Below are 15578 nucleotides of genomic sequence, written 5' to 3'. Positions count from 1 at the left end.
CTTGCTTGTCTCTCACTGGGTGGGCGGGGTATAAATAACTAATTATTATTATTAAATTATTATGAGTACGTGTGCATAGGGTGGACCGAAGCTGTCGCATGGGAACAATCCTCACTGAATACAGCGGGTAACTTTATTCCTCAGAAAACCTGCTCCAGTTAGAGCTGAAATGCTACTTAAGCGAATTCCTCAGATTTTTTCCTCAGATCTGGAAATAACCGTTAGGGTTTATAGTCAAATTTGATGTTCTGTTCATCCAGTCAGGCTCTAAAGAGACATAGAACAGTGGCAGTGCGCCTCGTGTCTTGAATGCACACGGTCCCAGTAATATCAGGCTCGGTCAGTAGATCATGAAACTGTTAATCTCAGTCATGGGTTTGAAACAAAAAAAATTCCTTCCAGTAGCACCTTAAAGACCAACTAAGTTAGTTCTTGGTATGAGCTTTCGTGTGCATGCACACTTCTTCAGATACACCTCAGATTTCATGGGTTTGAGTCCCGCAATGATTGGAAGTATTTTGGTTGTTCTTCTAGGCACAGACTTGGAAGCCTCCCTGCTGAGCTTTGAAAAGTTGGACCGGGCTTCACCGGACCTCTGGCCTGAACAATGTAAGTTGCACTCAAGTGGGAAATGTGAAAAGGCATGGAGGATCTTTGGCGACTATGATATTGCTCTGACTTACAACCGGCTGTTAGGATGTTACTGACAGTGTCTGCATGTTGAACATAAACCTGTCTCAGAACAGTCTTCAAAAATGCACCATAGAGTGGTACTCAATAGCCTCCCAATAGTAGCATCATTCCTGGTTACATGGACATGGTGGCAGCAAGTTGGGGCTGTGTGGGCATGTTGGCAGATCCAGTCCAGAACTCCCACTGCTTTGCATATGTAGCCCCTATCACTACTGTGTCTCACTCTCACACTGCCCCAGTTAGCAGCAACAGCACGGCTGTTGGGAGGGCAGTTGCCTGGTACTGTGCCAGTCGCTTCTGTGCACATGCACATTCATTTACATAGGCATGCTCATACACTTTTGTTTAGCAGACATAACAAATGTTTAGTTGAACTAACACGTTTTAACTATTGTGTTTTCTATCATTTCAGTATTTGTGTTTTCAAAGTGGTTTTAAAAATACATATTGGCTAATTGTGAGTTACCACTTTAAGTTACCAGTTTAAGGCTGCAGTCCTATGCAGAATTAGCTGGGAGTAAGCCTTACTTACTGTGAACTTTACTTCTCAGTAGAGAGAAGTACAGGATATGTGTAAAGGATTGCACTCAAGGGCTCCACATGTGTGTTTCGTTGATGGACCAAAGAGAAATCATGCAAATTACTACTGAGCTGCAAATGTTACAGAAGCAAATAATTAGTGTTGTATTTGCACAGTCACAGAATTCAACATGAATGTGAAGTAATACATGGTACAAATGAATAATCATTTTATGCTAAATATCTCTAGCAGTTTAACTGGTGGAGTTAGCAACAGAAATCATAAATTGCCCTTGAAGTTGTAGAGAAAGTTGTACTCCAGTAACTGTTTCTGTCTTGTCTCCAGTACCAGGTGTTGCTGAATTTGCAGCTTCTTTTAAAAGTGTAAGTAATTTCTCACTTGGATTGACAATTCAATACTAAACATATCTGCTCAGAAGTAAGCCCCAATAAATTCAGTAGGACTTATTCTAACCATTGTTCACCTGGGCCCACCAGTTTATCACCCAGTATTATTCCCATTGTGTTGTTCAGAAACCTGATATATTGCCCAAGCAGACAAAGACATCCCATTTCATGCAAAAAGCTGACTAAGAACTAATTCTAGACTTGGATGTTGTAGCTAACTTGACAGAGCTGACCCATCCATTAGACAGGGTAAATCAGCAGATTTTAGGTCTCCATTAAAGTAGTGCAAATTGGTATGTTTTTCACTTACTATAGTTTTTACACTATTTTGTGGAGTTGTTGACCTTCTCTGCCTCAGGCACCAAAAGTGTCTTGGGCCATCTCTGCAACTTGCAAATTCTGGTTGTGTGTTTCTTCACTGGAAGCTTAACAACCTGCCATATTCAAGAATAACTGAAATTGCCTTTTTTGAAACTCCTTCTTTAAAAAAATATAAAAATTGATCTCTTAAACTCATGACACTTTGTGTCTTTTTTTCAGCCTGCTTTTTCTTTTTAGAAAAGCAAGTATTGCATTATATATTTTTAAATATTTGCAACCATGAGAACGTTAAAAAAAAAATGGCTGGATTTTAGGGTGCATAAAAGAGGAATCTGACCAGTGGGTCATAAAGTGGTTGATGATAGCTATATTCTGTGTAAGTGTCATGGAACTATAAAACATAATAATTTTCATACTTCTGAGTTAAGAATCTATTGGTGTCTGGACACTGCACGCTGAGTTTTGTTCTCTCTACTACATTAAAATTGTATCTGAAGAAGTGTGCATGCACACGAAAGCTCATACCAAGAACTAACTTAGTTGGTCTTTAAGGTGCTACTGGAAGGAATTTTTTTTGATTAAAATTGTAGTAATTTTTTGTAGTTTATACAACATTGTGTAGCTATTTAGAACTTGACTGGTGATCTGCATTTTTTGTACAGTGGTACCTCGGGTTAAGTACTTAATTCATTTGGGCGGTCTGTTCTTAACCTGAAACTGTTCTTAACCTGAGGTACCACTTTAGCTAATGGGGCCTCCCGCTGCTGCCGCGCCGCCAGAGCACGATTTCTGTTCTCATCCTGAAGCAAAGTTCTTATCCGAGGTACTATTTCTGGATTAGCAGAGTCTGTAACCTGAAGCTTCTGTAACCTGAAGCAGGTTTGTAACCACAAACAGGATTCTTTGTAGTCTGCATGTGCCAGTGCTGATATAATCTTATTTGAATTGTTCTTCTATGCTTACAATGGGAATATTTTGCAAAAACAATATTTGCTAATATTTCTTATTTACATTTTTATCCTGTTTTTCAAAGAAAAATTAGCCTCTAGTTCTGCTTCCAGCAGCTAAAATCCAATGTAATTAACAATTGCTATGTAATGCAAAATGCTGTTGGGGAGTAGGTTTTGATCTGGTTTTGTATTCTGGCATGATAAAAGGGATTCTGGCTCCCTCCTTCGTTCTGACATCCTCAGCAATAGTAAATGAATGGTAAAATAAAAAATGTGTGTTGTTATTCAAAATCTCTACAACTAATATTGCAACCTTAGTTCCACTTACCTGGGAGTAAGCCCCATACAAAACACGTGCTCTGTATCAAAGTAGAGCAGAATTTTATGCAATTTGGCAGCTGAGCCTATTTTCTATCAGCTGATTCCAGAGATTAGAAATATTTCCCAGTTTCTGTTTATCAAAGACACAGGTAATCACAATTTTTCTATATATGTATGTGTATTTTTTTTTTAAATAGCCCATCACCAGTTCTCCTCCCAAATGGATGGCTGAATTAGAAAATGATGATATTGACATGTTAAAAGGTGAGTTTCTGTCAATGTTTGAGCACTTCAAATGACTGGAATTAACAAGCCCAGTATAGTTTGTCTTTAAAACTACACAAATAGTTAAATATTTGTTTTTTTATCTTTTTAAGCTCAAACTCAAGCATTCATCTGAATGTATGTGGGCAAAGGATTGTGATGCGGGGGACAGGGGTGCACACGTAAGCCCACCCCAGTGTCCCTGCACACACCTCATTCACAGCAGACCTTTCCATGCTGGGAGGGAAAGCTTGAAGGGAAGATTAAAGGCTTTGGCCAAGGGTGTGACCAGCTAATGTTCATCATGTATCTGTGATTCTGGATCCATTCATTAAATCTCAGACATGGAGAACATCATGCAAGATGTGTATTTCAGGGACTTGGAGAACATCATGCAAGATATTCTCCAAGTCCTTGAAATACACAGGAGTATTAAACCACTAGTGAATTTCTGTATGTAATACTAGTTTCCAGAATAGTACTAGTAGTAGTTGTTGTTGTTGATGATGATGATGATGATACAACATTCTGGGAGTGATAAAACCCTTCTTTGAAGTATATGTTTCAATTTTTCTGTATAACCATTTTAAATTTCATGGTTAATTATTACTACAGTATTATTAAATTTGTTACACATACTTCACCAGCAGGTTGCAGGGCATTTTTAATTTTTCTTCAATAAGTTTCTTACATAGATGCTTCAGATTAGGCAAGAAGTATGACTAGATGTTGGATTTGTATGTCTATAACAATGTTTTGTCTACATAGTCTTTAAAGCAGCTCCAGTCATGCAAGCTAAGCTTAAGGATGTGGCGAGAGCAGTTTGTAGCCATTTAAATGGACTAGAGCAACACTATGTGAAAAAGAAAGAGAAGAGCTGTAACCTTAGACATATTTGGACAATGGTGTGCCAAATACATTTTGTATAATAGAATAGTGACGATACTAAAGAAACAACATGAAGAGTCTTTGCTAGGAATTTATTTCATGGCACATCTTAAGCCACACTTCTTCTTTTTTAAGAGTTGGGGAGTCTCACCACAGCTAATCTAATGGAGAAAGTGAGAGGTCTGCAGAATCTAGCATACCAACTGGGACTAGACGAATGTAAGTAGATAGTTGCTAAGGTGTATTATGTTTAAAAACTGTAGGTAATTTTCTTATAGAGCCAAACTTTACATATTCAGTAAGAACATATTCAATATTTCACTTGTGAGAAATAATACAATAGCCAAGCATGTATGATATTGCGCTTTTAGTCTCCTGAAAAATTAACAGTTTGGCGTGGCTGCATCAGTAGTAGAATATCTCTACAAGCAGTTGCTGGGCTCCTACAACGATTGTGTGTCTCAACGATTTAGGTGGGATGTTTCTCCTGTTTCTTCTGTGAACCTTTCTGATGTTTTGTAATAGTAACCCCATAAGATAACTGAAGTATGAATTCAGAGTACTTTGGAACACTTCTTACTTGAATATGAAATTACTCTGTTAGGATTAAGTACTGTCTTATGATATGCAAAATAAATAAATAATTATTTGAATCAGTTTATGAGAGTCACAACAAAAGCTATCTTTCAGTATCCTCTAGGTGGCAGCAAAATGCTACCTAGAGATAATTGGTTCTCCGTGATGTTTTTGTAGCTTTTTAGATTTGGATTGAGTTCTTTTGGGGGGTGGGAGTGTTAATCACTGAATTATTATATTGTACTGAAAAATGATATCAGAAAGATTGTCTCCATGTAGTAATGTTGATGGTCCGTTATTTTTGTGGAAAGTTTGGTAGAGAAATTTCTATTGACTTTTTTTTTTCTTCGTTAGCAGTTTGCAGGTTTAGGCGTTATAATTCTCATTGTCAGTCTTTGCTCTCTCTTGAAATTAGATTTGATATTTTGCTGAGGGGACAATTTATTTAGGTAATTCTGGAGTTCAATTGGTTTTTAAGCTATAAATTTATAGTTCAATGTACTAATATTTCTCATTATAAAACTGTTGCCTTTCTTTGCTGCTCTCTGACATTTAGAATATTCCTGCGTATTGTATATGACCACCAAAAGTAAGCCATAAGAAAATTACCTTAGTAATTTAGTTTGTAACTTGCTATGGTACTATCCTGTTCATTAGGATCCTCTGTACAGTTAGGTAATGGCACAATCAAAACTTAGTTTAATAAGCAGAGATATGCACAAGCTTCAGACACCTACCTCCAACTGCTTTGTTCCTCCCTTTGCCCAAGCCAGAAAGCAGATTAAACCATGATTTCTTTTTAACATCTGATTCAGGAAGCTGTAGAAAGACAGGATAGGACAGAACTTTTAAGTTATGGCTTCCATATCCTGGCTTGTTCAGCAGCCATTAACCATAGTTTCCTGGTTTATATGTAATATGAAATCACAGTTAAATGCATCTTCCTGGTTTGTTCATTCGTGCAAAGGATTAAGCAGAGTGATTGCATTCAGGTGCCTGAAGCTCATGAATAGTTTAATAAGATGAGATGAGATTTGATTATTCAAATGTTACCATTAAATAACTTGTTTGGAGGATCATAACTCTTTACATAGCATTTATATACCACCTTTCAATAAAGTTCTCCCGCTGGCTTACAAAATAAAAACGCTAAAAATCCTAAAACAAATACTAATAGCAGAGAGAAGACAATTCATCTCCTACAACTTGGTAGCAAGAGAAGGGGATAAACAAGCCACATGAGAGAGGACATTCTGTAGTACTGAAGCCATCACAAAAAGGCCCCTTGGGTATGTCAACCTGATACGCATCAAGGATGTTGGCCAGCTAGCTGTCCACAGGCAAAATCCAGCCCCCCAAGCACTTTTGCTGGGTCTCTGGTAGTTCTATCAGATTATATTTGAGGTATGCTAAAAAGTAAAAATTTAGAGAACTCTGTTCTGCAAAGGCAGAGATCTTCCGGTAACAGTCTATGCCAGGGGTAGGCAACCTAAGGCCCATGGGCCGGATCCGGACCAATCGCCTTCTAAATCCGGCCCACAGACGGTCCTAGAATCAGCGTGTTTTTACACGAGTAGAGTGTGTCCTTTTATTTAAAATGCATCTCTGGGTTATTTGTGGGGCCTGCCTGGTGTTTTTGCATGAGTAGAATGTGTGCTTTTATTTAAAATGCATCTCTGGGTTATTTGTGGGGCATAGGAATTCGTTCATTTTTTTCTTCAAAATATAGTCTGGTCCACTACATGGTCTGAGGGATGGTGGACCGGCCCATGGCTGAAAAAGGTTGCTGACCCCTAGTCTATGCACTGAAAAATTGCTCATAAAAAATGGTTACAACGCACATGCAATGTTAGTGCTACCTCTATATAAGCATGGTTCAAATGCAGTGTTGGCCTTGTAAGGCCTGGGGCATACCTATACTAAGATGGTACCAAAACTCTGAGAGCATCTGGCTGGCTAAAGCTGTTCTACATTGATAGCACCAATGCTTCAACAAGCTCAGCACTCTCAAGATTGTTGGTATATTAGTCTCTAGTCCAGCAGCAGACTGTGATCAACATTCTGCCTCCCTTCTCTCTCCTCATTCCCCACTTCCCACTCTGGTCATGCTATTGTGGGGTTTCACCTGTCATAAGGTGGTCACTTTGTGTAGCAAGGTATGGTTCTATCCCCCAGACAACTATCTGAAACAGAGTGAGTGCAAGAGTCTGAGCATTCCTGGTTTAGGTCCTAGACTACTCCAGTACATGAGCTGGAGTAAATTCCATTGCTGGGTCTTATTGAGATGTATGTAATGCTTGATTGAGATGGCTGTCAACCAACTGATAGCTTCCATACAGCCATACAGTTTTAGGTGAGCCATGATAACAGATCGGATACCTTTTTTTAGATCAGGGATAGCCAGTTGCAATCTACAGGCAGCATCAGGAATGCAGCCAGTTATCTAGTCCCTGCTAGGCTCATTGTGTTGCGAAAATAATCTGAGGGTGAAGACAAAGCTGAGACTCTTCCATGCAGAGTGTGACTAGAAGAACCTTGTGTCTACATTGCATTAAAAACAACCTGCTAGGATCATATGTAGAACTTTCTTATACCCTCCCATCAGATGTATGGATAAATGTAGCATGGTCATAGGTTCTGAAACTTTCTAGTGTTGCCCTCCATGTTCATCTTGCTGAACATGCCATAATGTAGCATTGGGGACTCTCCAGGGTTTCATGCAGGAGACATTCTCCCGATGTGGAGATGTCAAGGACTGAATCTGGGACTTGCCATGGAGGCTTAGCCCTTCCCCTCTGCAACAATAGGTATAAAAGCCTCTGATTTGGGGTGCAGGCACTCTGTACAATCTCAGAGGCACCACCATTCCATTGTGTGGTCCAAGGATGAGCTCAGCAGCAGTAGGGAACATAGCAAGGTGCCTTATATTGAGACAGCTCATTCGTCCATCAAAGACAGAATTGTCTAGCCTACTTTGACTGAGAGCAACTCTCCATAGGTTTCTCTCAGACCTACTTGAAGATGCTGGGGATTGACCCTGGGTTGCTTCTTCTACTTGCCACAGCTTGCTATTGTGCTTGGCATATTTCATTTTCCAGCACTCAAAAGCTGCCCACCAGATCACGGGGCAGCCCTGCTAGAGTCCCTGTGATTTTCACCATCCCATCTCAGAGAAGGAGCAAAAACACTTCCATGCTGTGCAAATACCAATAGATAGAAGAGAAGCCAGGCTCACAATCACTTCTGTCTGGAAGGAAAGGCCAGCCTTTCCGTAAGCCATGGCTGAAGAGGCTCCTGCTGACTGGAAGATTCCTGCAGATCCTGAGATCCATGGAAGAATCTGTCCCGCATGATTTTAATGCATCCAGGCTGCTGCTTCTGTATAATACAGTTGGTTTATATTTTGTATTGATCTCTTGTTTTTGATGCTTTTTAAAAATGTTGCACCTTGGGATAACTCTGCAACCCCCAGGTTAGCAACCACTGATCTGGACTAGTAGTTTATACAACGTTGTGTAGCTATTTAGAACTTGACTGGTGATCTGCATTTTTTTGTACAGTGGTACCTCGGGTTAAGAACTTAAGTCGTTCTGGAGGTCTTTCTGGGTTAGCAGAATCTGTAACCTGAAGCACCTGTAACCCGAGGTACCACTGTATTGCTGTTTGTGTAGTACAGCATAAAATGCAACCAAACCTCAAGTTTAAATAATAGAACAGTTGTGATGTGCAGAGCAATGGTTCAGAAAGAGCTGGTTTCACCTCGGAGAATTGGCTTTATTAAATACAAAGCTACCATCTGTTCTTAAATGTAGTCAGAATAACTTTAGCTAAAATAATTTGCAGCAATGATTAGACAACCATGTAAAATTTTACTTTAAAATATTTTATGATTGTCCTACACTTAATGAATTCATCTGATATTAATTTTGTATTCCCTGATATGCACAAAGTATCATAAACCACATCAAAATTCAGAGTTGTTGGTTTTTGTTTTGCTACAATGTTTTGCTACCATGGTCATGTAATTGCGTAAACTGTAGAACTTGCTGTTTGATACCTAGTCTCCAAGGAAAATAACAAGCTGGCATTTAGACATTGGTTTGAAACTGGGAGTGCTTTATGATGAACAGAGGGCTTGGAAGTTCTCCTGTAACTTGATAACCGTGTTTATGTAGGCTTTTGTGTATGGAAGGTATGGCCTGCTAGTATGTCACGAAAGAGAATTCTAGAAGCCCACATGGGGTTGCATCCTGACTAAGTTAGTTGAACATGGGGCCCATTGAAATCCGTGAAACAAATTAGTCACGATTTGACTTGCATTCCATTTATTTAAACTAATTTAGTGTGGATCCAACCCATGTACAGTACTTATTTTGTGTTGTGTTATTGCCAAGATGCTGGCTTCTTTTGGAATGAACATAGATCTTCTGCAGGTTCTATGGTTTGCTTCTTGTGTTTCATCTGGTACCCGGATAAGATATCTTGACTCCAAAATGTGTATGTAATGTGGCAAATAATATAAACTTCAGGTTTCTCCTTTAAAGTCTCTGGTAGCAGGCCGTGGCTTCATTGGCTTGGGGGCACGGAAACATATGAGAGCCAGTGTGGTGTAGTGGTTAAGAGCGGTAGACTCGTAATCTGGTGAACTGGGTTCGCTTCCCTGCTCTTCCACATGCAGCTGCTGGGTGACCTTGGGCCATTCACACTTCTTTGAAGTCTCTCAGCCCCACTCACCTCACAGAGTGCTTGTTGTGGGGGAGGAAGGGAAAGGAGAATGTTAGCCGCTTTGAGACTCCTGAAGGGGAGTGAAAGGCGGGATATCAAATCCAAGCTCTTCTCTTCTTCATATGCATCGGTCTCTTGCCTACACATTTCAAGAGAAATTTCCATGTATGTATACAAGGGATCAGAGCACAGAGAGATGCTAGAAGATTATAGTCCTACTTTCCACACATAGTTGTGGGAATCTAGAAATAATTTAGTAGTAATAAGAAATTAGAAGCTGCTGCTGCTGGATCAAGTTGTTGCTGGTAGGAAGCCTGCAAAAGCAGGACCTGAGTACAGCAGCACTTTCCCGGCCTGTAGATGCTAGTTGCTAGCATCTGGCCCGCCGGTCGATTTAATTTAGCCTCTGTGGCAGTATATGTCCTGGGTAAAATCCTAAAAAAAGCTCAACAACCTTGGTCGGTCCTCACGCACGTTCACTTCACCAAATCTGGCCCTCTTTGAAAAAAGTTTGGGCACCCTGCTGTAGGCTTCTGAGAAACTAGTCAGCTATGGAGAGTACTTAGGTTTCCAGCACTCCTGGATATTAGACCTCACAGGCACTCACCCCAGTGCTCAGCCTGGGATATATTTTTTTTTCATACTTCATTCTTTTTGACCATTCTAGGTCTCTTTTGACACACACTAGTGTGCTGTTCACATGCAGAGGAACAAGACATTCACCTTAGTTTTTGCTGCTCATCACGCAGCTTGGCTTGTTTACTCACTGTTTTGTTTTTTGTTTTTTATGTGTGAGTATTTCAGTTTCTAAAAAAGAGCCACCCTAATACCAATTTAAAATTAGGATGCACACAAGACCCTTGAATGGGCTAATTTTGACATGTAATATTCTTAACTATCTGCAGTCCACAGATCATGACCTCAACTTTTTATCATCGCTATTGGATTGTATGCCAGTTTTAGAAGTGAAGGAGCTATGGGAAGTTTTAATTGTACCTGTGTGATTTATCCCCAGTCAGCTCTTTAATTTCTTCTGGCTGTCTGAGGTTTCCGACATGCTGTAAATTTCACCAACTTTTTCATTATCTGCAATTTCTTTATGACTTGTGAATCGGAGTGGAGAGAGAGTGTGGATTTACAGCGGATATAAACATGTCCATAAAGTCTGTATCTGTGTCAGTAATTGTACTGCTGTCAGTGACTGTCCTGTTTTACAGGCCTCTCTTGGGGAAGGAACACACTTTGCTACTAGTGGCAGTGTAGTGTTCACCCTTCGCTTTGCATTAACTCACCAAGAGATTAGGTTGTAATAATTGGGATGGAAATTGAGCTTAGATATTGGTCACTCACCCTGTCTCTCTCTCTCTCTCTCTCTCTCTCTCTCTCTCTCTCTCTCTCTCTCTCTCTCTCTCTCTTTCTTCTTGCTCTTAGCTAATGAATAAGTGAGTGAATTATCCAGTATTTGTTTGGAAGGAAAGGGAAATGGACAGATAGCTGCTTCATGCTAAAATGTGGTGCAGTCGACTAACAATATTATAAATGATAGTGCTGTGCATATGTACAGATTAGTTGCATGTACCATAATAAACACTGTCTTTACCTGCCTCACCAGCGTTTCTAGATTAACTATTTCTTTTGAGGCAGTTAATTACATCCTAATAATCTCCAGCTGTTGATGACTTTGTGTTGCCCATAGGAAGAGGTGTGGGGGCAAAGAGAAAGTATTCTTTTAAATGTCAATAAATGTGCCAGGTATTTCTTGTTTACTCTCTTTACTTCACTTTACTTTACTTCAAGTAAAGTAGTTTGATAAGCTGTAGATATTTTTTTTTTGACAAAGGCATTTTTGTGCGGCTTGTCTTTTAGTATATGGACTATTAGGTGTTTGGTATAGCAAAATGCATTTCAGACACTGGAAGATTATTCATGATGTCTTTGTGGAATGTCTCATTCACTTGTCAAATACCCAGAATGTGAGCCGGTTCCAGCACTTCTGATATATATGCCTGCCAAACAGATTCAGACTGTGGAGAATGAAAACTTAAAATAAAGCCTTTTCAGGAAGTGTTTGAGTACAAAGGACTGTTCGATAGCTCACTTCCTTTTGTTCATGTAAGTGGATGCTAACTTTAAAGCCTGTGGCACTTGCATGGCATCTTCTGGAATTACAAGGGCACGGTTCCCCATTTATAGTGAGTGCAATTTTATTTAAATAGCTATCAAAATTTGATATGTGCATGCACTTGACCTTAAATATATAGATAAGCACACTTCATCTGAGTCTTGCAAACCCAACTTTATACAAATTCATGGGAAGTTTCTAGTTCTTGAGTGTCCCTCTGTCTAGATTTGCACACATTGAAATGCTGTTTATCTTGTATTTTTATGTTGTCAACCACCGTGAGATCTACAGAGGAAGGGTGGCATATAAATTTAATAATAATAAGAAGAAGAAGCCGCCATGATCCAAACTACTTGGTTTGCCACTATGGGCAGGATAGAAAACAAACACCTGGCAAATTGTAACAGTTGGCTGTTGTGTGCATGTCTCTCTAGGCTTGTTCACACATTTCAATGAACAAGGGTACCAATTATCTCTACACATGTTCTGTACAGCTAAACTATTGTGTACACAGACTGTACTCTGCTGCATTATTTAAAAAACTATTTGTGTACACAGATTATACACTAATTGAATGTAACATGCGAACATGCTCAAATATTTTGTACTGTTTTATTTAATGAAGTTATTGGTACACATACACCAGACTGTTTCTAAAGTGTTAGAAACTGAGAATATGGAGTCTGTGTCTGAAAGCAGGCTTGGCCTTTTTAAAAAAATGTTTTTTAGTTTTCAAAAGTTTACATACTTCACCATCAACAATACATTGGTGCCTCGGGTTACATACACTTCAGGTTACATATGCTTCAGGTTACAGACCCCACTAACCCAGAAATAGGGCTTCAGCTTAAGAACTTTGCTTCAGGATGAGAACAGAAATTGTGCTCTGGCGACGCAGCGGCAGCTGGAGGCCCCATTAGCTAAAGTGGTTCTTCAGGTTAAGAACAGTTTCAGGTTAAGTACGGACCTCCAGAACGAATTAAGTACTTAACCTGAGGTACCACTGTATGTTTAATTCAGGCCTGGCTTATTTTGACCAAGATAGGACTACAGTCAAACCTTAGTTTTTGAACGTTTCAGAGGTCAAATGGACTTCCGGAAGGGATTACGCTCGAAAACCGAGGTTCCACTGTACAACTTTTCCACATTGGAAAAACTTCTATCTTGAACTAGGAATCAACTATCATCCTTTGTCACACTTGCTTCTGTATATCATACTGCAGGGTATATATAGATAAATAAACTTGCAACTTACTTTTTACGTTATAATTTTCAAAAGTAGAAGACTTACATTTTACTAAGTTGTGATTATAAACTTATAAGATAAGACAGCTTGTAATTATAAGGTGAGACAGCTGGTGTTGTCCAATTCCTTGCCCACTGGACTTGGGTCTGGGTTTAACACTGCCTCTATCATGGACTTGCAATATGCCTTGTGTAACTTGCGTTCCTTACTTCAATTTACCATCTGTGCAACATGTGTAATACTTGACAAGGCAAACAGGAAATTTGCAAATAAGTAGCAATATAATATGTAACCTGCCTTTTTCAAATCCCTGCCTATATTTTTATTTCCTACTTTAGTTTTTAATGACAAAAAGCAAATAATCTTGAAGCATTGGGTGCCAACCAAGGCAGACAACCAGTTCAGCTCCAAATGCCAATGTAGTATTCTTTAGCATAATACTAACTTTCTTAGAAGATTTGAATGTGTCCAGAATTTCAAAACAATCATTCTGAACACAGAACTTGTTGGACCCCGATGCATTGCAGTCACAACTGCTACAATCATGTAGCAAGGGCCTTTTTTCAGCTGGAACTTACAGGAGCTCAGTTCCGGCACCTTTCAGATGGGCACCAGTGCCATTCTAAGAGAACAAGGAAGAAGTTGATGGTGAGCTCTGGCACCTATTTTCTAGAAAAAAGAGCACTTCATGTAGCTCTGTTTTAATACATCTTCCCTTCTGCCCCCTCCTAGTTTCCTGGGAAAAACTTAGGACAACCTCATTTGATTAAGTAAGCTATGCAAAGTATGTGGAAATGCTTGATTCCTAATGGCTTCCCATGTGATGTTCAGCTGTGGCATATAGCACTTAGCAGATGATTAACTGGGATGCACATGGATATATGTTTTGTAAATTAATCCTACAGCACAACCCTGTCCTTGTTTACTCAGAAGTAGGTCCGACCCTCATTTTCTCTTAGCAAATTCAGCAATCTTACTAGCTGAGATTTCTATGGTTTCTTTAGAGAAGAACCTGTTGTTGTTTTCTCAGCTTCCCGGAAACAGTTCCTCCTCTTCTGAATACGAGGCCTTTACAGAGATCAATTGCATTCCTTTTTTGCATTCCTAGTCACCGCAGCCTTGCAGGGTCTGTATCTATCGAATGTAATATAGCTGGGCCAGAGCTCTGTGACAAGATCTAAGTGCCTCATTAACTCCAGTACGCTAGAACAAGATAAAAATGTCATCAAGCCCCTATCAGATGCCTGATATAACCTCTAGCAAGCTGGAGTGCCATTAGTTTAAATTCTCAATCAAATGCCTTCCTTGAGCTTAAGGAGCAATGATTAAACGTGGAGTGTCCCCTGAGGACTCTACAGCTGTCGCGGCTTGGGGTGGGTCCCCTCTCTTACCAACCGGAGAGTCTTGAGCCAGAGGTCCCAGTGGGGCGGGCCCTCTTCAGACCTGCACGTGCCTGCCCCAGCTGTTCTCCTTTGCCTAATGAATTGCTTTACAGGGAGAAGCTGGGTATTGTCATCACAAGCTGCCTTCCCTGGGGGCTTGAGCCAGCCTCGGTAATGACTAATGTTAGTGATAGTAATTGAAGTGTGATAGCTCTCTGGGGACTCTGCACCATGTTTGATGCTAGCAAGCACTTGTGGCTGGTGCAGGCCTGTGAACGGCTCAAAAGTGATTTTTAATTGCTCTGCTCCCATAACTACACTTAAAAGTGGACTTAAAATGTTTCTCATTTTCTTGGTAATCTGGTGGATTTATATCTTTTAGAGTGAGTGGTACTGTGAAAGGTTTGCAGGACTCTACTGTCCTTGTAGTCCTTTTATTATTATTATTATTATTATTATTATTATTATTATTAATTAATTAAAATTTGTATGCTGCCCTATACCTGTAGATCTCAGGGCAGTTCACAACATAAAATCACAATATGAAAAACAGAAATATACATAATAAAAACAAAGACAAACCAATAATCCCCCCCTTCCACAAAAAGTTTTCAATTAGCGATAATTGCAATAGTCCTTAGCACCCCTGTTGCTTTTCCTCATCTGTCGGTCAAGTTGCAGTGTGTGGAGCATACAGTAACATGGATCCTTCTCTTTTCTAAGTTCAGCTGAACTCTAGTGGAAAGAAGGGTCACACGCAGTGATGCAGTTAGTTTGTTCATTGGCATCAGCATATGGGGGTAGGCTGGATCCTTACCACCCACAATAGGCAAAGTTTGACCAGCAGCTGGTGTCAAAGATGTCAGGTGACATGTTTTTGCCCGTGTGATGATCAGCTGATGGCTTGGGCTTGCAACCTTTCTTTCACCCAGCCACATCTACCTGCCCTACAACTGACATAATATAGTATAACATTAGATATGGTGAAGGTGCATGTGGCTTAGCCAAAATGGCCTTGCGGGCCTTTTACTGGCTTTATCTGGTTCACTAGCTATAGCCATTGCTGGACAGAGGTAGCCTGACCACTGTAGTCCATGTGTTGGTAAATTGAAGGCTGGATTACTGCACCGTACTCGTTGTGGGGCTACCCTTGGTCCTGGTTC

At 39.9% G+C, this 15578-nt stretch overlaps 1 protein-coding gene across 3 annotated transcripts in view; it reads left to right on the top strand.

The window, feature by feature from the left end:
* LIN52 (lin-52 DREAM MuvB core complex component) overlaps window positions 1-15578 on the top strand; it is a 37430-nt gene that overhangs the window by 234 nt on the left and 21618 nt on the right. For all 3 annotated transcript variants that reach the window (XR_014169541.1, XM_081916154.1, XM_081916153.1), the window contains exons 2-5: window positions 535-609; window positions 1559-1596; window positions 3410-3476; window positions 4500-4583. Coding sequence is in view for 2 of the 3 variants with exons in the window: in XM_081916154.1 (XP_081772280.1) it covers window positions 535-609; window positions 1559-1596; window positions 3410-3476; window positions 4500-4583 (264 nt within the window). In the remaining variant the exon portion in view is untranslated. The remainder of the gene's footprint in view (window positions 1-534; window positions 610-1558; window positions 1597-3409; window positions 3477-4499; window positions 4584-15578) is intronic.

The sequence above is a fragment of the Podarcis melisellensis genome (assembly GCF_964234715.1).
Source record: "Podarcis melisellensis genome assembly, chromosome: 1".
Lineage (NCBI taxonomy): Eukaryota > Metazoa > Chordata > Lepidosauria > Squamata > Lacertidae > Podarcis > Podarcis melisellensis.
The sequence above is the reverse complement of the archived record's forward strand: the minus strand, read 5'-3'. Positions and strand labels throughout refer to the sequence as shown.